This window comes from Candoia aspera, chromosome 3 (assembly GCF_035149785.1).
Source record: "Candoia aspera isolate rCanAsp1 chromosome 3, rCanAsp1.hap2, whole genome shotgun sequence".
Lineage (NCBI taxonomy): Eukaryota > Metazoa > Chordata > Lepidosauria > Squamata > Boidae > Candoia > Candoia aspera.
The window spans coordinates 69,170,095-69,194,558 of record NC_086155.1 but is presented as its reverse complement, the minus strand read 5'-3'; the positions used below and the strand labels follow the sequence as shown (position 1 = coordinate 69,194,558).

Here is a 24,464-nt window from a genome sequence, read left to right as displayed (position 1 = left end):
CGGGTGTTCACAGCCAGCTTTGATAGCTGTGGTTATGCTTCTATTCTTTTCCACTGAAAATAATATAGAGATTTATAGTAGTTATGGAGCCTGATGCTATATTATGAAACTGACACCACAATTAGAGATCAGTTAATAGTATACAGTGCTGACAACGGGATTATTTACACAAGGAAAGGAAGCGTTATTTTGCAAATATATGGTGTTGGGATCCGCTGGTGTGGTGATTGACTGCTGGGTGCTTTGTCACTACTTTCTAGCACAGCTTCCTGCAGTCTCAGCTAACAGCTGTTTCTCGTATCTGTTTTCAGGAAATAGAAGAGCTTTCTTAGCTTTGCTCCCACAGCAAAACGCCAACTCCTTTGTTATTTATCAAATGATACTCTCCAAATGTCAACCTTTCTTTTAAAATTGGGGCCAGAATACAATAGTTTTCCTACTGGATTTTCTAGTTTATCGGAATTTGTTGACCCATTGGCCAATCGTATTTGTGCATTATTAGTTCCATTTTCAGAGTGCCCTTTCAAGTAAGGCAAGAACAGTATCATGTGCCTAGAATAGGATGTCAAAATTAAACTTGTGATGTTCTCATTTACGTTATAATCTTACTCAGAAGCCACTTCCTGATTTTTTATTTTTTTATTTTTTTTGTGCCTTTGAGTCAGTGTTGACTCCTGGCGACTTCCTGGACAAGTCCCTGCAATTTTGATGGCAAGGTTTTTCAGAAGTGGTTTGCCATTTGGAAGAGGTTTGCTATAACTACTATAAAACTCTATATTATTTTCTTTCTGGGGCTGAGAGAGAGGGACTGGCCCAAGGTCGCCCAGCTGTCTTTGTCCTAAGACAGGATTAGAGCACACAGTCTCCTGGTTTCTAGCCTGGTGCCTTCACCACTACAGGCTCTCTCTCTAGCCTAGTGCCTTAACTACTACAAATGGTAATACACAAATTAGCAAAAATACAATGTTTCTTCAAGAAGCATTTTGATATGGAACCTTGTGGAACAACCTTCTCTAAAACTTGACAGTTCTTGGAGGGAGCAAGCCAAATTTCTAATTTCTGAAGGGGAAATTTAATCATCTTCAATGCCATATCGGGAAGAGGGTTTGGGAGGTAATTTTATCTCTTACAACTATATATATTTTAGGGATTAGGGAAGAGGGATAATAGTTGCAGTCAACCAACCATTAGGTAGTGTGTAATAAATCAATGCAAGTAAAAGTCCTAGCAAGGACAGAATGGTACCGAATAATATATCTATAATAAAGCCATGAAAACTTTATGCTAGATTTTTTTTTCTACTGAGGGTATGGTTTACAACTGAATGATGTGTCACCTTTCAAAGAGAAGGAATAAACCACCAGCTTCTTCATGTATTAATTTAATTTCAGATTAAAACTTCCTTCTCCTTTATTCTTCTAGATTGTTGCATGGTAATAACATGTGTTTACTCAAGAGAGCCACAGTAAACAAACTAATGTATGGGAAGCAGATTAATGTGTAGGGAAATGAGGGTTTTCTCTGATATTTCCAGAATCTGCATTTAGTACTTTTGGGCAGAATTGCTTTGTGTTGGTATTTTTATTATTTTTCATGTAATATTCTACCTTTCTACTTTGGCATGTAATCAAGGATACTAACATTTTTTTGAAAAAGAACATAGAACATAAAACACTTATTAAAAATAGTACTAAAATGGATAAATAATTTCACAGTTAAAAGCCTGGAAAATGACAGGGGTTTTCATAGATTTCCTAAGGGTAAAGAGTAGAGTCCAGATGCAATTCTTGATGGAGTGTGCTTAGGGTGACCAGATGTTCTGGTTTGTGGAAGGTGACTCATATATGAGGCAAACTCTCCCAAACGAAGAAAACATACCTATTTTCAGGAGTCCATCGCAGCTTGCCAGCAGCAAGAACAGTGTGAGGGGCTCCCTTTGTGTGAGCAGCAGTGTGGCAAACCCTCACCATGTTCATTGCTGTTTGTGCTTGCACAGTCTCTTAATAGGTCTTCCCTACCTCCAGCCAACCTAGATAGCGTAGAGGGATACAGAAAACTCTTAACTCTTTGCTGCCATCTAGTGACCATCCAAGTTTTTGCCGCCCAGATTTGCCGGTCTTAAGTACTAGAGATAGAGCAGGCAGTAGCAGTGCAAGGAGCAGTAGTCATAGAAATGGCATCAGTTAATAAAGTTTTCTTAATAACCTAGCTGTCAAGAATGTTATGGGGAATTAGAGATGGGGATAGAAGAGAAGATCTATTCCATTCTCCATTTTCTGAGTTTTAGAGGGGTCTGTTGTTTTTCAGTCACCCATTAACTTGGTTTGAAACATTAGCATCCTAGGGTAATCCAGGGCTGTTGCCAGAATCACCCTGTTAGTTCAAGAAAGAGACGGTGAGGCAATGGGGGGATGCTATACTAACAGTATTCCTTCACTCTACTGGCCACCAAAATACCACATTCTGGTAATGTATGGCAATGGTGATCTGAGCTAATGTTGTAATAAATCTGTCAGGTTTATCTTGAAGTCATAAATTCATTCAAAATTTCATGCTTCATGAGAACCCAGTGTCCAAAGGAGCAGCCAGTCTGTATCAGTTCCAAGATAAGTCTTTCACAGCTAAGAATTTAAGAATGGGAATTCATAGAGGCCTTTAAGGACCAGCATTGTTTCACTGACTTTATTAACCTCAGGCTGCTCCCTAAATACCAGCAGACTCCACCCCAGCACAGATGGCCCTAATCAGGTCTGACTTACTACAGCATACTCCTGAATAATTCTGGAGCCATCTCTGAGCATAGCTGAGCACTCTTGCAGCACTATTTTCATGTTCTCTCTTCAGATGTTGGCATTCATGGATCCTGGGTGGAGGCAGTTATTGGTCTGAGTCAGAGTTTACTAAGTCCAGGGTAGGAAAACAGGACTGACTTTTGGCTGAGAGTCATAGTGAGGCCTGATAGCAAAGTGATATCTTTTTGTGATCTCTTTTCACAGTCCTCTCCCCTTCTTAGGAGAGATCTTGAGATAAGGTTATAACATCAAACAGCATGCACTCAAAATTGGCATTCTCTTGGAATTCCTGTAGACTATGGTCATTCAACTTTGCTACCCTGCAATTCTCTCTTGCTGTACTATAAAGTAATCCAACAGACATAACTGAGACAGATGAACTCTTCTCTCTTCCATAAGCCAGATCTTTCTGATACATGCCAGATTAGAATTTTCATTCAATGATGGATAATAGATGTTTTGAAAAGCAGAACTTTTAGGTTGGAGAGGCTATACCTGCTCTCAGTAGCAACCCCTCTCTTCTATGCTCTGGGACCAGAAGCTGATGCAGTCCAAGGGTAGGTGCTGATTGTCAGGAGCACACAAAGACTGATTCTACAAGAAACAATTTCCATATACAGGTAAGCAAATAGGTAGCCAGATAGTACAGCATAATTTCTCTCTCTGTTACTGTCTACCAGGATCAGGTGGTCATCTGCTTTCATTAACTGGGGGTGGGCTAGTGATAATATTGAATATACATAGCCATTCTCCAGATAATGTTCCCCAGTAAATAATATTTTAGACCACAACTTTTGAATGAGAATGCATATCTTCTAAAACATACTTGCTTGATTTAAAAGCACTGATTTCTAAACTTTAAAACAGTGCTACTTAATTTTAATGTACGATTCTGCAGTGTATGGGCATTTAATGTTGGCTTTTAAAATACTTTATTATACATCTAATGTTTTAGCATTACACTGTGATATAATTGCCACCAAAGCTGCTTATTACTGTAAATTGAAAGATGGTACAAGTAAAATATAGCTCTACAGTCTTTTTATTGAACTATTAAAATGATTCAAATGGGTACAGAATTTTAATTAGATAATACACAAACTTATAATGTAATTGCCCGAGTATAACTTTAATAACTCAGTCTAAAAAAGATGCATACTCAAAAGGCACTTTTGTGCAGATTTGAATTACATGCATGAAATGTATATGTATATGCTTTATGCATTGTCCATTAACATAGTTTTTCTTTCAATAATGTGCACATTTAGATGTTGTTGGCATATATTAGAAAAAAAGTATTTAGATAGGGGTGTACTGTTTTTATCCATCTGAAGGTCTACTGATTAAAAAAATTGATGATGTAAATCTAAGGTTGTTTTTCCACTTTAACAAGTAATTTTCATGGTTTTATAAATCATTATTTTCAAAATACATTGTAGTTTATTTGATTTGTTCATCAAAAGCACCAGTAGTTGGCTTTATTTGCTTGATGTCATGAGACAATTTCTTCCAGAACTATTTCCTAAATTAATTTGTCACAGGCCTAAATCTAAATGCTTAATACTGTTGTTAATATGAATTATTTGAGAATTAGATATATTGATAAGGTTATACCTATATTTATAGGAGTATACAGCTGATGGCATCAAAATATTCTATTTTAGTGTCATAAGCATGATACTCAGATTCAAATTTTGTATACTTCCAAATGTATAGTTGGACTTGTTTGTTTGAGACAGGGACTTCATTTATCCTCATATTTGGGAGGAAGTTTTGAATGTATACTTTTTTTATTTTAGCAACAAGCCTGTTTATTCATTCCTTCATTCACTCCACTTGTGTACCACCAAATCACTTACAAAGTCATGGCAGTTTACAAAACAATCAACAAAAAATATCCATAAAGCAAGTTAAGCATTCTGTATCATAATGTAGTGATCTATGTTGTGATCTAAATCATTTATAGTCTACTATTTTGAAATAACAACTACTTGAGGTTATGGATGTGAAAATATTCTTAGTCGAAGCCAATTTTAAGAAGCTATTATCACAAAAGAAATTTGTATTGCTGTGAAAGTGAGGAGGGACATGGGGAACACAGTGAAAGATTTTCATGTGGCAGACAATGTAACATAGACATATTGCCTCCCCCTTGCTAGAGATTAGTTTCCCATCATTACAGATAGTTATGCCACCAGAGTGATGTCTTATACTTAGGACATCACATTTTTCTCAAAGGGTGAATGTCAGGGGTGTCAGAACAATAATTCCAGGATTCCCAACTAGTCAACTTAGTCAATACATAGACCTAATACATATAGACACCGCAGAAGGGGAACACAAGGCTAGAGAAGGCTTCCGTATATGGAAAATATAAACAAAGGGGTGCACTTGGCAATGCTGTGCAGTTCCAATGATATTGGATCAGCTTTTATGTCCCACCTAAACTTTTTGAACATGAGGCTCATTTATTTTGTATAATTCATTTCAGTGGAAGGTTTGCTTGGATGGGGGGATGTAGGCAGGTTATGAACAGAGCTGCATATCTGGGAGTAACAGAACTTGCCAATTTCCCAACTGACTTCTGCTTTTAGGCATCTGCTTTGCTTCCTGCTTAACAAGGGCTGGAAAATCCATGGTCCATATTCCACATAGAGCCAACCCCAGTCTCTGGAATCCTTGCTCAGATCATATATGCAATACTTTCATTTAAAAAGTGTGTGTGTGTGTGTGTGTGTGAAGAAAATAGGTATGTTAAGCCTCCACTAAACTTCACACTCCTATTTTGTTTTGTTAAAGAACTCCACAAGACACATTCCCTCCATGGCTCTCAGTTTCAAAAAAGTTGCACACTCCTGTTCTCAACTGCAGCCCACATTTTCTTTTATAGAACTGGAATAAAGCATTAAACTAAATAAAGGAGAAAAAACTTTCCCTGTGCCTAAAACACTAAGATTCCTGGTGGCAAGTTTTTTTTCTCCACATCTGTTTGAAAACAGACTGCTCGATCTCAGCTATAGAAGTGAGTGGATCCCATTCCTATCTTTGGCAGAAAATGAATATGGTGGTCTCTTATGTGATGGCACTTTCTTCCTAATCCTTCTGAGAGACAAATTTTTTTTTTCCATCCCACACTTCACAGAAGTGAAGCAATGGCAATTCCCTTTGCCTCCCTAAGGCAAAGCCTTGTTCCAAGGAAGATCTGCTACTGAGATCTTTTCATTTTTCCTCCCTTTCTCGAGCATTGATGCTAAGAAAGGCTCAGCTGAAGTGGTCCTCAAAGAAAACTGTTCTTGTCGAACAGCGAAGCTCAGCTTACTTCTTGAGTGTATGGAGCAGGACAAAGCACATAGATATATGTCCAAATAAAGATTATTATTATGGTTTGATTACATCCTTAATCTGATTTGCTTTGACACCAGAAAGGGCTGTCACTGGATTCTGAGAAGTAGCTTGCAATTTACTAGGTAAACTTTGAATGATGATGTTCAGTCAAATGTTTCAAAATCTGTAGGATGTATCATCAGTTTGGTTGACCTGAGAAGATAAGATTTTCCTTTCTGAGGCTTCCAATACAGTCCTCGCTTCCTCCTCTGTAGTTTTCCTTTTGAACTTGGCTTGATGTACTTTCCATTCAGGTTGGTTGCTTCGCATACACTGTACCACCAGCCACCTGAAGGTGATATTAGGAACACCATTGGATTGACATCCCAGTAGGTTAACCACATGAAGAAATGCATAAAATATTTTTAAGTACCTAAAAGGCCTTTCCTGTGTGACTGGGATTCCCACAAATGTCCTGTTTTTGTCTGTCTGTAATAGTAGTCTGGCAGCTTATTGAACCTGGATATGTTGGGACTATGATTCTCGTAGTCCCAACTAATACGGCCTTTTGCCATGGCAGTGGAGATGAGAACAAGACACTGTGAGCCACAAAGCAAATCTTCTCCCGCCAGGTTATCTAGAGACAACTTATATATTCAGGAGAACTACAGAATAATGCTTTCTGGGCTGAGAGAGAATGTGATATAATACAATTGGATATTTAAAAAAAATTAACTCCATTTGTAGAAAGCTATTATGTAGGACAGAGAAGATATAACCTTGGGTTGTCTGTTACGTACTAGCTTTTTGCATGCAATAAGCTTTTTTTTAACTGAAGGAACATTTAATCCTCTTCCATATATCCTCTTTGATTTCTTCTTTGTTTGCGTCTTGGCTCATAGGGTTTTATTCTTAGCATAGTACATTTATGAAAATCCCACCCCCTGCCACTTTGTCCCCAGATTATAAGAAAACCTAAAATACCAGCATATACAGAAAATATCTACCTGAGTCACTTTCCGGACAGTTAAGCTTTCTTTCAGTGTTGTTGCCATGATCTTTTGTAGAAAATTTAATCTCTTTCTGTTCAGGCAGAGCATTTGGAATATTCCCAGTAATCCTAGAGAGAAAGACCGCATAATCTCTTTCTGGACCTCCCATTTGGAATGTATACTCAATATGACGTTTGTTAGCTTTCCAATCTTCAAGCTCAATACGCAGAATGTAGCCAGCTTGGTCTACAATGGAATAGATCTTACGAAGGCCCAGCCAAAATTCTCCTGAAAAAACAAGTGGCACAAATAGAACTATTAGGGCTGCTTTGAAGGGAAGATGTAAGCATTAGTATTAGATTTGGGAATCACATTAATTATGTAGACAACTTGAATCTTGGAAGTCCTTGAATTTTGGATCACCTGCAAATGGCTTATTTCATGTATCTCTTTTAGAGTATGCATTAATGAACAATAAAACAAGAGACTAAAACTAAGTATAAATAGAACAAGACTTTGAAAAGTCTGTAAAGGAGGGTAAGGGCATACTTAAGCAAAGTATATGAGTGAATCTGTAATAAGTGAAGCAAGTGGCATACATGAAAGTTAATTGCAAAGGAAATGGACTATCATCTTTGAGGGGGGGAAATACTCTTAATTGATATTTGGGTAGTTTCATTTACTACAGTATCACACACACAAATTCAGCATTTTAAGTGGACTGTGTATAGCACAAGCCTTGGAAGTAAACCTCACTGAACAAGCCATCGCATATTTAAGGTACAAAGGAGAAACAGAAAGAAAATCCCTAACAAAATACAGTTTTGAACAGAATAGCTGAATGAGTCTGCTACAGAAAAGACAACAGTTTTGCAACTTTTAAAAAACTTAATACATATATTATAAACAAGTAAGGTTTTAGAGTCTAAACTTCACTGCAGCAGATTATCCTTCATTAATTAATTTTTATTTTATGTTGCAAACTACCCAATGTATCACTTTGATCTTGCTCATGTAGGCATTACAGACCTTTCTAATTCAGAATCTGTTCTTAATTACTTGTTCCAGAGATGTTAAAAATCTCATCTTTTCCCTTAATTCCATTCTATACCATTTCCAGGAAAAAAACGTTAAATCCTAACATTTCATTCCTTCCTCACTGAAAATCTTAGAAAATAACTGAACATGCGTGCCTGGGGATTTATGAATGGATGGAAATACATACTTAAATTTGTTATCCTTAAACTGGAATGCTGATAAAAATGTATACAATTGCACAAACTGGAAGCAAATCACATGAGTTTTGACAGTAGTTCCTAGGAATGCATAGGTTTGCATGTACAGAATATAATTTTCATACTACCTGGGGGAACTGGAGAGCAGCGGAAACAAACCGTCCACAAAAATGTATACTAGGTATACAAAACTTTAGCCTGCTATTACTCTAAACATTTAATAAAACTGTAAGTTGTGTGTATGCATTCTATATTGTATACACACATACACATTTTGATATTTTTGCTTAGAGAGCACTCTTAGCTTCTGCTAGCTTTAGAGCTCTGAGATATAGCCAAAATAAGCTATTTAGTTCCTGTTTTGCCAGAATATGCTCCTACGTTCCTGTTCTATATAGAGCCCATTTATTTATTTATTAAACAAATTTATAAGGTGGTTGAAGCAGAAGCAGCTTGAACCCAGTCTTCAGCAAAGTGTGCTGGGAAATCTATTCATTAGCCTTGTGTCCAAAATCAGAGATTAACCAAAGTAAACAAGGGTAGATTCCTGCACCTGCTGATTTTGTGGGGTGATTAGCTACTTCAGCCTAGAAAACACAATTCTGTGTGCTGGGGCAAAGAGAAAAGTAGAGCCCAATAGCTGATTTTAGGTTTTGATGTCATCCCATGAAAGAAGAATGTTTTCTCTGTCTCCACATGACAAATTCCCAAGCATGTATTCGGAGGTTTATTTCTTAAATTTGCAATGAAGATCATGGGACACTCTTCTTGTGCAGGTCTACCCAAGGTGTGACTTTCCTGTCATTTCAGTGCAAGGTCAATTTTTTTCTATTTGTCTGGACATTGTAAGTTGATCAGATTGCCTTCCTGGGTATTTCCTGTATACACATAACGGTAGTGTATTGTACTGTTTACCTTTCATTTTATGATTGTATTCATGTTGTTAGTATTGGTACTCTTGTTTAGAATCACTGTCCTAATATCTTTTAGTGATAGGCAGCTTATAAATATAATGAAGAAATAGTAACTTTTCTATAACAGTGCACTGGCTCCTTTTGATAATTATTTTTCCTGCAAAAATCACAGAAAATATGCCTCAAAGGCGAGGGAATGGCTTAAATTAAATTGGAAATTATTAAAAATTGTGTTCATTGGCTCTGTTTAAGATGTGTTTATAATTGCACTCATATAGATGAAATGCACTTCCATGCAGACTTCTTCATTCAAAGAGTGGAGAGTTTTTGCAATAGGAGAATTAGGAAAGTTGCCTAATGTCACAAACCAGGGCAGAATAATCCAGGGCAGTAAGTCCTGCTTAAACCTTCCCTTTATACAGGTATTGGTGTTTTTCAAACTTGGCAACTTTAAGATGTGTGGATTTCAACTCCCAGAATTCCCCAGCCATCATGCTGGCTGGGGAATTCTGGGAGTTGAAGTCCACACATCTTAAAGTTGCCAAGTTTGAAAAACACTTTTATATTATGACTCAGCATAGGGAAACAGGGAGGCCAGAAAAGGGTAATTATTTGTCTATTAACCCACTCTAATTACATATCAATCAAACTTTAAAAGGGAGATGAAAGGCTGATGTTCTGCTTAGCATTCATATGTTTTATATTTGTTCTAATTCATCTCAAGTTTTCATAAATATTCTTGGAGAAGCTAAATAACAGAACACCGAAGTATTTCTATCTCAGTAAGCAAATCAAAAATTAGGAATGTAAAAACCAAACCAGAAAAACGCTTAGCATAAAAACTACATCAGTATTTTAATTGGCCTAAAATTAATCAAATTACTTAATAATATCTTCAGTGCAATTTAAAGTACTTGGTGTGACCTTTCATGGTTTGGAACCAAGTGGTCTACAGGTCCACATTCCTCCATTCAAATCAGCCCAGTCAATCTGATCTAACTGTGGTAAGCTGTTAGTGGTTCCCTACTTTAGGGAAGCAAGAGGGAGCAAGGCATGGATGTGCTGCTTCTTGGTGGAAGTGCCAGTCCTTTGGAACAGCCTCCAAGTGGAGTTTAGTTTGGCTCCTAGTTTAACTGCATTCTGGAAATAGCTCAAAATAAAGCTCTTCTAAAGGGCATTTAGGTTGTGATTTCATCTTGGTTAAGGTTTAGTAAAGGTAAAGGTTTCCCTCGACGTAAAGTCCAGTCGTGTCCGACTCTAGGGGGCGGTGCTCATCTCCGTTTCTAAGCCTTAGAGCCGGCGTTGTCCGTAAGGACCCGTCCGTGGTCATGTGGCCGGCATGACGACATGGAACGCCGTTACCTTCCCGCCGAAGTGGTACCTATTAATCTACTCACATTTGCATGCTTTCGAACTGCTAGGTGAGCAGGAGCTGGGACTAGCAACGGGAGCTCACCCCGTCGTGCGGATTCGAACCGCCGACCTTCCGATCGGCAAGCTCAGCAGCGCAGTGGTTTAACCCGCAGCGCCACGGTGTCCCTCGGGTTAAGGTTTATGGACTTTTTTTTTTTAATCCATTCAATTGCGCCTGATTCTCAGAGACTGCCTGGACAAATCCCTGCAGTTTTCTTGGCAAGGTTTTTCAGAAGTAGTTCGCCATTGCCTCCTTCCTAGGGCTGAGAGTGAGTGACTGACCCAAGGTTCCCCAGCTGGCTAGTGATGATCCAGATTTCTGAAACCCCGTTATGGCAGCCCTGCTACTCAGCATGGCATTTTATAAATTACAGTCTTACAAATTGCACGGGTGCCAGACTGAGAAAGGTTGGTATCTATGTGCATTAATAGAATCCATTCAAATCTACATTTATGACTATTTAGATCTGGACTTGTTTGTAATCAGACCTATTTAAATGTGCTTATAACAAGTTGTGTGACTGTGATGCTCTGTGCTTAGGAATTTAAAACACAAGGTTGAAGGGAGGGAAAAGGTTAAACAATTCTGAGATCAACCTTAACTATGGACATGAACCAATCAAATCTCATTTACCTATGTCCAGGGTTTTTTTCCCACTTTCGAAAGCTATAGTCAACAAGCACATAAACATTAGTTTTAGTAAACTGGAAAATAAGTATATTTACCATCAAGATTACCAAACCCATCTATATAACTCTCCCAAGTTTGGTTGAAATCTATTGATCCATCAGATCTCTTCTGAATAATTGTCCATGAATTTTCTGTGGATGAAGATGATAAATTATTAATATAACCCATTTTATTGGTTTAAATCATTTTTAGAACTTGTGAAGTATATGTTATGTCTCTGTATGAATGCTCTGCACAAAGTTGTATGCAGAAGAGAACTGGAGTACACTTTAACAAAAGGGAAATTGGTTGCACAATATTGACTGAATTTGCATCTCTGTATGAACTTCGATCCATGAAATTTAGTTTCCATCCAGATATGCGTACAATTATAATATGCACCTGTCTGACCCAATTGGACAATGACTTAATGATTTACATATTTTCTAATATAAACTTAAACAATGACCAACTATGGTTAAAAATCCAAATACTTCATGCTCCCTGATTATTAGATTAAAATTGCACTCTCAGCAAAAAGAGTGGCGACAGCAAGTTTGTTCAATAAAGAAATATTTAAGGAAGTCAGCGCTTTCCAGGAGATAAGAATGTGTTTTAAAGGAAGAATAGAAGACTGCTAGTGTAACTGGGCATACCTCCTTCCATTTCACAACAAACATTAAATGCTTTGGATCCATTGGGCTTAATAGAATAAATCCCATTAGATCTTTCCCCTGTGTTGTAAATCCAGGTACAATCAGTAGCATTACCTAAAAAACAGAAATTTAGAAAAATTGATGTAATTTTTCAGAGTGTACATTACCTTTTTTGAGTGGTCATTAAAACAGATTTTGTACTATTTACAGAGAGGGCATGCTACGGACCCCGTCGATAAGAGAATTCCATCTGGCGGGGTCCAGGAGGTGAGCCTTCTCTGCAGTAGCGCCCGCCTTTTGGAACGTCTTGCCCCCGGAGGTGAGATTAGCCCCATTGCTCCTAGCCTTCTGGAGGAAGTTGAAGACCTGGCTCTGCCACTGGGCTTAGGGCAGGGAGGAGAATAGTCATACTTGGGGTTGGCTAGTGGCTTGAAGTCCCTCTCCTACGCAATGACTGAATGAGACCACAGCCATCGGGATTTTATTATATTTGGTAGCTTTGCGAAATTGTTTTATAGTGTATTTTATTGGAATTTTATTATATATTTATTGTTTTATATTGTAAACCGCCCAGAGTCTCTCCAGTCAGAGGAGATGGGTGGGGACAAATTTAATAAGTAAATAAATACATTTAGGATTTTACATTTGAAAATAGATATAGGTTTGTGATTGTGACATTAACATGTACTCTTGGGGTGGAAACTTCAAAGTGAGGGAAGAATATCAAAACTCAACCCTTTGGTGGAATATTTGTATTCATCCTTTTAACAGCATATTCAGCTAATTAGTTGTTTATTAAGGTCATTAACCAGAATTCTGCAGGTTAGAAAAGGAAATGAACAATTCGTTTCAGGTAAAATAAAATGCAAACATAAAACCAACAAGATCATCAAGGCATGTTGAGTTTTACAAACAGCATAACAAAATTTTGCCACGTTTAAGGAAACTGAATCATACTGTTTGACAGGAATAGCTGTACCTAAAATAAGTCAAAATGATCTGGGTTCTTCATCAAATAAGGTCCTTGTACCCTTATAGAAGGAGCAGTGTAACAGAATATGGGCAATAGATTCAGTGGGTTGTTCTCCACAAAGGCACTGTCTTGCCTTGTATGGAATTTTTTTATACTTGCCCATGAGAACAATTATTAGCAGGGCATTCAAACAGGCTAATGTTAGTCCTCTTTGGAGTTTGGGAACAGCTATTTAATTTAAATATCTTGCCGGGATAAAAAAAGGGGCTTGACTACAGGTAGCCCTCAGTTACCGACTGCTCATTTAGTGACCGTTTGAAGTTATGGCAATGCTGAAAAAGGAGATTTACAACCAGTCTTTGAGCATGCAGCTGCAGCATCCTTGCACTGACATGATCGCAATTCAGGCACTTGGCAACTCGTGTGCATTTACAATGGTTGCAGTGTCCTGTGGTCACCATTTGTGACCTTCCTTGCCAGCTTCCAACAAGCAAAGTCAATAGGGAAGCCGGCAGGAAGTCACACGTCACAGTCACGTGGGATCGTGCTTAACAACCCGCGATGTTTTGCTTAATGACCGCAGCCAGAACTGATGGCATAAGTCGGGTGCAATCACGTGATATTTCACTTTACGACCATGTCGCTTAGCGATGGAGTTGCTGGTCACAATTGCAATCGGTAAGTGAAACACACTTATGGGTAGGGCAGATTGGTCCAATTGGCCTCTAAGTCTGTGGTGCATTGCTTGAGTCTAAGAATCACTTAATCATAGCCCATGATCAAAATAACCTCTTTGAGAAAGTGGAGAACAGCTTTTACAAAGATAATCTTTTCCATGTTGATTCATAGGTATCAGTATCAGCCATAAGAAAGAACCTAGACCTTCTGGGGGAAAAATAAACACTAACTTTAGCCAGTAGGCAAGCATATTCAGTCAGCAAATGCTGATAAGATTAGGGCCAATGAAAATTTTTTAAAAAGTTTGAAGAAACATCAAGGTCTGCAAAAGTTAAAAATAATAATTAAAGGAGCAAGAAACAGACCAGTAAGAACTGAATATTGTTGTTAGATGCTTGAATACAGAGTGGCTGTTAGGGAAAAAATATTTGTTTTTCATTTTCTATCTTCTGTATTCTAGGTAGCTCACATCAGTAAACACAATATAACATGATAAAACGCCACAGAAGCCATTTGATAAAAACAATAGCAGGAAACAGCAGGAAGACTGTCTTAAAGAAAAAAAGATATTTTTTTTTATTAACTTCCAAAAGGTTGTCAGTGAGGAAGTGAGGCAGGCCTATCTCATAGCATCAAGCCAACAAGATGGCTCTCAGGAGTTGTAGGGACAAACAAGGATCCCTCTGAAGATGATTTCAGTGGATTAGCAGCTTAATATGGAAGAGGCTGCCCTTCAAATATTCTGGCACAAACAATTGCTATGTATTGTCAAAGCCATGGTTTCCCCAATTGTAACATGTGGCTGAAAGCTAGACCATCAGAAAGGCTGAATTAATTAAAATTGACGCCTTTGAATTGTGGTGCTGGAGAAAATTGTTGAAAATACCTTGGACCACAAGAATAATCCAATACTAGATGAAGTAAAACCAGATTCCTTGCTGGAAGCCCTAAAAATGAGCTAAACCTTCAGTATTTTGGTCACCTAACGTGAAGATATGAGTCATTACTTAAGGTCTTCTTCAAAGGCAGTTGAAAAAGCGGCTAACAGAAGACAAGGTATCACTGGTAACACAAGCATGAGCTTACAAAAACCCAAAGAAGCCATTACTGACAGACAAAATGAACTTCATCAGGTCATCAGCAGTCAACCACAAACCATTCAGGGCTTTAAAGATCATTGCCAGCACTTCGAATTGTACCTAGAAAATAGGTAGAAGCTAGTACAGCTGTTTCAATAAGGGAATCATGTAGGATTGAATAAAATGGCATGTTTTGGAGGAAAGGACTAATAGGCTTGATCTTATTTTAGGAGATAAGTAAGACATGCAGCATTTTATTTCAGATCCCACCTTTACTTTTAAAGAAATGCTTTTTGGTATTGTTGGAAAAATAATAAGCAAAATAAAGCTGTTTCTTACATACATACATATTAGTACCAAAGTATATATACCAGAACAGTATTCTAGGATAGTGCTATATCTAAATACTTTTAAAAAAAAAAAATCCATAAGCACATCTACCTCCAGAATTGCTATTTTTAGCTGTTATTTTAAGTTCAGGATTTCTGTCGTCATCTTTCAGAGAAAATATTTGTGAATCATCTTGAAAACCAGGGCTGCTTATCTGAAAACAGAAAGAAATTACTTACGTATCTGTACTTCATTAGTAAGACAGGTTGCCTGTTCGCTGAGCAGTTTGGAGCTTAAATGTATGAATGCACCAGGGTTGGACTGGAGAGGGGAAGATCTACTGATGATAACAGTCCCTTCATCTTTGAAGGCCAGGAAAACATTAGGGGTAAAAATTCTCCTTGCACAGGCCTATTTTGACCACCCACGTTACAGAGATGTGATATAGAACTATGGGTCTACATGCTTGAGTGATACAGGCTTACTTCTTCTGCCAAAGAAAAGTTCTCAGAAAAAAAAAAACATTGTGGAGGAATTATCTTTGACTAGGGACAGCATCAACCATGTCAGGTGAGGGAGATAAGTACAGCCTTTTTAGGGCTACAAAAATCTGGAGAAAACTAACTCTGCTGCCATCTAATAGGTGTCCAGATATTTGCAGCCCAAATCTGGCAGACTAAGATTCCTTCCTTCAACCAACAAAATGAGCAGCAAATTCTTTCACCTAGAAAATACTTGGCTTTTTGAAAAAGCTACAATGGGTGGGATTCATACAACATGCTAAGCCATAAACCATAGTTTACCAAGACAGTGACTGTATTCACAATTTGTTGATCAAACAAACCAAAATATGGCCTAGCATGATGTATGGACCCAGTCATTGAGTCCTCTTGTGTTACACTGGAAATAAAGTTTGCAATCCTAAACATACCTTCTAGTGAATCCTAAACATACCTTCTATTATCTGAACAAAATAGGAACTAAATAGGCATAAGAATATGCTGCAGAGTGTATATTCTCATATTAAGAGTTCTCCAACCGTGGCTCCCTAAATAATTGTTCCTTGGCCTTGGCAAGTGTGACCTTGCATATGTAGGAATACAACTGAAATCATGAGATATTTCAGAACGTACTGTATAAAAACTGTCTGGAGGCTGGAGTGGGAACCCATAGTGGATGAGTTTACATATCACACTATGCTAGTTTATTGAATAGGCTATATTTGTACAGCTAAACTAAATCAACAAACCACATTTGGGCTGAGTATGTTGCTTGCATATTGTACTAAGCCATGGTTTGTGAATTGGCTTCTTGAATTCTTCTACAGTGGGCTGGGTTCACACAAAATACTAAGCCAAATCTAAACAAACTATATTACTTAGTATGATCTGTGGTGCCAGCCAGTGAAGATACATTTTATATATATCATAGATGGAACATAATGGAACCATAATACAATTACTACAAACTAAGCCATGGAACAAGCTTTGTTTGATTTTGCCATGGTTTTATGTCTTCTTTGAACCTGGGTAGATACCAGTTGATATTTTAGGATGTTCTGTAAACTCAGCCAATTGAGGTTTAATCAATAAACTATGTTTAAGCAAAGCCTAGATTGAAGAAGCATCTGAACCCATTCTAAATGTTCTTACATTTATTTTCCTGGCCTATGTTTTTATCCTGGTTTTTCCATTTTCACTCCAACTGTCCTTCAATGGTTTGTCCTCCTTGGTGCTGCCTTGTTTACCCCACCCACAATTTTCTTTCCTTCTTTTAACCCATTGAAACTGTCCCTAGATTAGAGGACGCCATTAAAATTCATAAACTTTACCTTTTCCTCCAGGTCCCTTATTTGCTCTTGCTGTTTTGTGAGCTGAACATGTTGCAGTTGAACGATTTTGAGAAGGTGTCTGAGATGGTTATCTTGCTGCTCAACAAAATTCTATATGGAGAGCAAAAGCAATAGCTTAGACCCAAAGGATCATACAGTAGTCCGAAGCATAAAATGTGTCCATATTACTCTTTGCAGTTAGTGTTAAGCAGCAAAGATCTTATACAAGAGCATAGCCAGGTAAACTCATTACCTAGTATTCTTTTGCCAAATCAGAAGTACTTCCTTGAGTAGAAGGGCAAGCCAGTTTTTTCTAAGCCTATTGCTTTATCATGTTAAATCAGGAATTCCCAAAGGTTTGGGTATCACAACCCACTTAGCAATGCTCATGCTGCCTCTCCCAAATGTCCATTAAATTTACCCATCATTTGGCACATGTTTAAAAGTATGCATTGGACTTCCACTTCCCCATCTTTTAAGTGTTCTGCTGCCCATCTTCCCACTCATCCTCACCAAAATTACTGTACTTTTTTTTACACTGTTTGTAATCTTATAGTGGGTAAACAGTTACTAAATTTGTTTATATTTGTTGTGATGAAGGTCAGAAGTCACATTAAATATTTCTGGTTTTATTATTATTATATGCTTTCTTTCCCTTTTTTCCTGCACTTTTTATTCTTTTTCTATTATCTTTCAGTTTAGTTTAGTTGATATTAATTTTTACTACTGTAACCAAAATTCTTAATAAAACTTACATTCAATATATATATATATATAATAAAATGGCTTTCCCTGCATGGCATATTCCAGACACATTGAATTAAAACTTCTATCACTTCTTGGCCAGTGTGTCTGTGAATCATGCTGGCACGTGTTGAAAAGAATTGTAGTCCAACCTATATGGAAAGCATCAAGTTTAGCAAATTGGCATAGGCCAGCATAGCAACTTCAGCAAAGGATCGTTACCTTGTTGTGCTGGAGCTTGAGCACCTCAATGATGCCATGAGCTAAACCATGAAGGGCCACCCAAGACGGGAAGGTCATGACAGAGAGGTCAGACTAAATGCGATCCCTGGGGAAGGTAATGGCAACCCACCCCAGTATTCTTGCCGTGAAAACTCAATGGATCTGTACAACCAGAGATATGTCGGTATACCATCGGAAGATGAGACCCCCAGGGGGGAAGATGGTCAAAATGCTACTGGGGAGGAACAGAGGATGAGTTCAACTAGCCCCAGACGTGATGACGCAGCTAGCTCAAAGCCGAAAGGACGGCTAGCGGCCGACGGTGCTGGTGGTGATCGGCGAATCCGATGTTCTAAGGATCAACACACCATTGGAACCTGGAATGTAAGATCTATGAGCCAGGGCAAATTGGATGTGGTTATTGGTGAGATGTCAAGATTAAAGATAGACGTTCTGGGCGTCAGTGAGCTGAAATGGACTGGAATGGGCCACTTCACATCAGATGACCACCAGATCTACTACTGTGGACAAGAGGACCACAGACGAAATGGAGTAGCTTTCATAATTAATAGTAAAGTGGCTAAAGCAGTGCTTGGATACAATCCAAAAAACGATAGAAGGATCTCAATTTGAATTCAGGGCAAGCCATCTAACACCAAATATACGCCCCAACCACAGATGCTGAAGAAGCTGAAGTAGAGCAGTTCTATGAGGATCTGCAGCACCTACTGGACAACACGCCTAAAAGAGATGTTATTTTCATCACAGGAGACTGGAGTGCTAAGGTGGGCAGTCAAATGACACCTGGAATTACAGGTAAGCATGGCCTGGGAGAACAAAACGAAGCAGGACATAGGCTGATAGAATTTTGCCAAGGCAACACAATGTGCATAACAAACACTCTCTTCCAGCAACCCAAGAGACAGCTTTATACATGGACTTCCCCAGATGGACAACACCGAAACCAGATTGACTACATCCTTTGCAGCCAAAGGTGGTGGACATATATACAGTCGGTAAAAACAAGACTTGGCGCTGACTGTAGTTCAGATCACGAACTTCTTCTTGCACAATTTAGGATCAGACTAAAGAGATTAGGGAAGACCCACAGATCAGCTAGATATGAGCTCACTAATATTCCTAAGGAATATGCAGTGGAGGTGAAGAATAGATTTAAGGGACTGGACTTAGTAGATAGGGTCCCAGAAGAACTATGGACAGAGGTCCGCAACGTTGTTCAAGAGGCGGCAACAAAATACATCCCAAAGAAAGAGAAAACCAAGAAGGCAAAATGGCTGTCTGCTGAGACACTAGAAGTAGCCCAAGAAAGAAGGAAAGCAAAAGGCAACAGTGATAGGGGGAGATATGGCCAATTAAATGCAAAATTCCAGAGGTTAGCCAGAAGAGATAAGGAATTATTTTTAAACAAGCAATGCGCGGAAGTGGAAGAAGACAATAGAATAGGAAGGACAAGAGACCTCTTCCAGAAAATTAGAAACATCGGATGTAAATTCTAGGCAAAAATGGGTATGATCAAAAACAAAGATGGCAAGGACCTAACAGAAGAAGAAGAGATCAAGAAAAGGTGGCAAGAATATACGGAAGACCTGTATAGGAAGGATAACAATATCGGGGATAGCTTTGACGGTGTGGTCAGTGAGCTAGAGCCAGACATCCTGAAGAGTGAGGTTGAATGGGCCTTAAGAAGCATTGCTAATGACTAGGCAGCAGGAGACGATGGCATCCCAGCTGAACTGTTCAAAATCTTGCAAGATGATGCTGTCAAGGTAATGCATGCTATATGCCAGCAAATTTGGAAAACACAGGAATGGCCATCAGATTGGAAAAAATCAACTTATATCCCCATACCAAAAAAGGGGAACACTAAAGAATGTTCAAACTATCGAACAGTGGCACTCATTTCACATGCCAGTAAGGTAATGCTCAAGATCCTGCAAGGTAGACTTCAGCAGTTCATGGAGCGAGAATTGCCAGATGTACAAGCTGGGTTTAGAAAAGGCAGAGGAACTAGGGACCAAATTGCCAATATCCGATGGACAATGGAAAAAGCCAGGGAGTTTCAGAAAAAGATCTATTTCTGTTTTATTGACTATTCTAAAGCCTTTGACTGTGTGGACCATAACAAATTGTGGCAAGTTCTTAGTGGTATGGGGATACCAAGTCATCTTGTCTGCCTCCTGAAGAATCTGTATAACGACCAAGTAGCAACAGTAAGCACAGACCACGGAACAACAGACTGGTTTAAGATTGGGAAAGGAGTACGGCAGGGCTGTATACTCTCACCCTACCTATTCAACTTGTACGCAGAACACATCATGCGACATGCTGGGCTTGAGGAATCCAAGGCTGGAGTTAAAATTGCTGGAAGAACCATTAACAATCTCAGATATGCAGATGATACCACTTTGATGGCTGAAAGTGAAGAGAAACTGAGGAGTCTTATGATGAAGGTGAAAGAAGAAAGTGCAAAAGCTGGCTTGCAGCTAAACCTCAAAAAAAACCAAGATTATGGCAACCAGCTTGATTGAGAACTGGCAAATAGAGGGAGAAAATGTAGAAGCAGTGAAGGACTTTGTATTTCTAGGTGCAAAGATTACTGCAGATTCTGACTGCAGTCAGGAAATCAGAAGACACTTAATCCTTGGGAGAAGAGCAATGACCAATCTCGATAAAATAGTTAAGAGCAGAGACATCACACTGACAACAAAGGTCCGCATCGTTAAAGCAATGGTGTTCCCCGTAGTAACATATGGCTGCGAGAGCTGGACCATAAGGAAGGCTGAGAGAAGGAAGATCGATGCCTTGGAACTGTGGTGTTGGAGGAAAATTCTGAGAGTGCCTTGGACTGCAAGAAGATCAAACCAGTCCATCCTCCAGGAAATAAAGCCAGACTGCTCACTTGAGGGAACGATATTAAAGGCAAAACTGAAATACTTTGGCCACATAATGAGAAGACAGGACACCCTGGAGAAGATGCTGATGCTAGGGAGAGTGGAGGGCAAAAGGAAGAGGGGCCGACCAAGGGCAAGATGGATAGATCATATTCTAGAGGTGACGGACTCGTCCCTGGGGGAGCTAGGGGTGTTGACGACCGACAGGAAGCTCTGGCGTGGGCTGGTCCACGAAGTCACGAAGAGTCGGAAGCGACTAAACGAATAACAACAAAAGCATAGCAAGCCTTCTTCTGTAGTTTGTGGATGATAAATGAGGATAGTGTATGTCTGATTGATTATGTGCTGTCAATTTGCTGTCGAGAGTTAGTGACCCCTCAGATAGACCTCCTCCAGTATGATCAGTCCCCACCTGGCCCTTCAGGTCTTCCATTTGTGTACACACCACCACTGTAATCAAATCTATCCATCTTACTGCTGGTCGTCCTCTTCTTCTCTTTCCTTCCCCCTTTCCTAGCATTATAGTCTTCTCAAGAGAGCTAGGTCTTCACATAATGTTCCAAAACATCATACTTTGAGCCTGGTCATATGTGTCTCAAGTGAGAACTCTGGATTTGTTCTATGATCTGTTCGTTTTCTTGTCTAACTATGGTATTGCTAAGAGTCTTCTCTAATACCAAAATTCAAAAGCATCAGTACTCTTTCTAGCCTACTTCTTCAAAGTCCAATTTTTGCTTCCATAGAGTGTCCCAGAGAAAACTAATGCCTGTATGATTCTGATATTTGTAAATATAGACATGTCGCTACATCTGAATATCTTTTCCAAGGCCTTTAGTGCTACTCTGCCAAGTAATAATCTATGGATAATCCTAAGCATTATTTTGCTAGCATGTGAAATATATTGTGTGATACTTTGCACACTCTGTTAAGTCTCCTTTTGACTGACCTTTTTCTAATCTTAGCATACCAATTTGAGGTTGGAACCTCCTTCTGAGTTAGATCTTTTGGAAGATATTGTTTGTCTGTGTCCATTTTCTAGGTCTTTAAAGATGTCATCATTATAGTGCTTCTTGTTTCTTCTAATAATTCTCGGAACATTCCTGAAATCTTTTGACTTTTCCTTCTCTTTTCTTCCCAAATTCCACCATTTCTTCTGATATCCAGTTTGCTTTCTTCTGTTTCTCAGTCTTTGACAGTCGTTTTTCACATTCATCCTTAACAACTTCTTTGATTTGATTCCTCATTCTTCTGGTTCCCTATAAATAAGGGTCAAGACTTCAAAGTGTTTCCTCATGTTCTCCTTGAAAATGGTGGGTATATGCTCAAGATTATATCATGGAAGTGGTTGGCTTAGTTCTTCTACTTTGCACATGACTTGCACATGAGCAGTTTGTGATCTGTTCCACAGTAAGCTCTAGCCATGTCTTTATTTATTATTTTTCAAATTTCTATTACCATCTTTGTTGTTATAACTGAGCTTTTCTACCTTCTTGTACTAGTAATATAATCAATTTGATTTCTTTATACTTCTTTGGGTAATGTCCATGTACATAGGCATAATTTTGATTGTTTGAAGACTATGATAACAATAAAGAATTCATTGGATTGGCAGAAATGGTTAAGTTGTTCTCCTGCTTCATTTCTCTTTCCTAGGTCATTAGTCCAATTACATTTTTCTCCTCAGTATTTCCAACTTCGGCACTCCAGTCTCCAGCCTCTTGCTTGCATAATCTATTGATTTCAGGTTGAACTTGACCATAAAATTTGTCAACTTCCTCCTTTTGCATCAGTGATTGGAATAAAAAATGGATAACGATCATTAAAAAGTTGTCCACAAAGTCCAATTGATATTATTCAGTTCTTAACTGCATTGTACCCAAGTACTATCTTTGGTATATCTTTCCTGACTATGAAAACAACACCATTCCAAATTGTGCTGTTCTAGTCCATTTCAATTAGCTGATGCCTAAAATGTCATTGTATGTACAATAATGATGCCATATCTCAGAAATGCTTGATGTTTATGCTCTTCTTGTTTAGGTACAAGAGGAAGCAAATGCTATATTCTTAGTTTTAAAATGATCTTTGAAATCTTATTAACCACCTTCAGTGAATAAAAGCAGATTAGCAAATGTAAGATGCAATTTTTTATGCCTGGGAATAGAGCTGTAAGTTTGTAAAGGTGAAGGAATACAGATTTCTTCTTTATGAACTATACAAATGAATTGTTGTAAAAGTATATAGCTATAGGCATTACAGGTTGAAGGTAAAGGCAATTTCCAAACTTTGGTACTCAATTTCCTTTTGGGCATAAAAATTACCATTTTTAATTACTTCTTTTAGTCTAAATAATCACAGTTAAGTCGAACTGTCAGAAGTAGCAACTTATATTTTACATTTATTTATTTATTTGATTGATTGATTGCTGTAGCCACCCATCTTAACAAGTGACTCTTTATATCTATAAAGAAAACTACCAAAGCAAATTTATGCTGAGAACCAATCATTACTTTCTTATTTTAAGACCTTTTGTATGCCACACATTCCTGTATGTATGGCTATGGGTAGCATACAAAGCACAATAAAAACATCATTAAGAAAAATGCTAATTTCATTGCTCAAAATGCAGCACATTAGTACAGTAGCAACAGGAATGACTGTATAGTTTTGAATTACATCATTGCTCAGAATACAAGTCACTTTGGCAACATGCAGTATGTTTCATTTCTACTTACTTTAAGTGATGTAATTTCTTCTAGCTCATGACTTTCAAGCTGGGTCTGAACCAATTTAGTTATTTTTTCTTCAAGCTTCCCTACTTTATTCTTTAGTTGTATCTTTTCCATGGAAAGGACTTCTATTTTGGAGTTAAGCTGCAAAGATAGATTTCTCATTTCTTCATTGGTTGCTTGCAATCTACTTGAGGCTTTTTTTAATTGCTGTTCTTCTTCTTTCATTTCACTGGTTTGTTGTGAGATCTCAGAAAAGGATTGGTCAAAAATGTTAAGTCTTTGAAAGATATCATCCATTTGGCTCTTGGTTTTGATCACAAAGTCTTGAAGGCCACGCCCAAGCTGGAGTAGTCCGGTGGCTAGCAAACGCACATCATCAGACATAGCAAACCTTGACTTAGGCTCAGGAGTTGCTGATTCCAAGTAAATATAATCATCCAGTCTAGCTGAAATTCCTTGAGAAATCATGAAGAATAATACCAGAATAATTTTCATATTTTTTCTGCTTATGCTGTATAAGTCACTTTCAGAAAAGAAATATCTCCCTTTGCTATTTGTCTTTCTCTGAGAGAGTTCTGGTATGCCTATAAATATGTATAGTACATTCAGTCCTAAAAAATCAAGTTGGGGTAGTTGATAATTAAACCTGAATGAATGTAACCTGTGTCCTCTTTAGGCTCTTTGAGCCCAACTGATGAACATTTCCTGATAGCAGATGTTGTTGTAAGTGTAAATAAGGCTTACCTTTAAAGATGACTTGGAAACTTCAGCTGATACAGAACTTGGGCACTTGAGTGCAGCTGTCAGTTTATCTAGCACACATATTATGCCAGCTGTGCTATTTTAACTTGGAAAGCTTTGAGAAGTTTGGAACAACTGATACAAAGCTTGGCCACTTCTGCTCATATTGTCATGCCTGCTCTTTAAGCTACGCCACAGAGGTCTTTCTTGTTAGTCCATCACTAAT

At 38.2% G+C, this 24,464-nt stretch overlaps 2 protein-coding genes across 2 annotated transcripts in view; one reads left to right on the top strand and one right to left on the bottom strand.

The window, feature by feature from the left end:
- DOCK7 (dedicator of cytokinesis 7) overlaps positions 1-24,464 on the top strand; it is a 149,851-nt gene that overhangs the window by 54,332 nt on the left and 71,055 nt on the right. The gene's annotated exons all lie outside the window — the stretch shown is intronic.
- Positions 6,149-24,193, bottom strand: ANGPTL3 (angiopoietin like 3). The gene is made up of 7 exons (XM_063298046.1): positions 23,501-24,193; positions 16,888-16,998; positions 15,168-15,270; positions 11,997-12,110; positions 11,397-11,492; positions 7,124-7,396; positions 6,149-6,465 (listed from the first exon to the last, which is right to left on the bottom strand). Exons 1-7 carry the CDS (start codon positions 23,990-23,992, stop codon positions 6,281-6,283), a joined length of 1,374 nt encoding a protein of 457 aa, XP_063154116.1. The 5' UTR covers positions 23,993-24,193; the 3' UTR covers positions 6,149-6,280.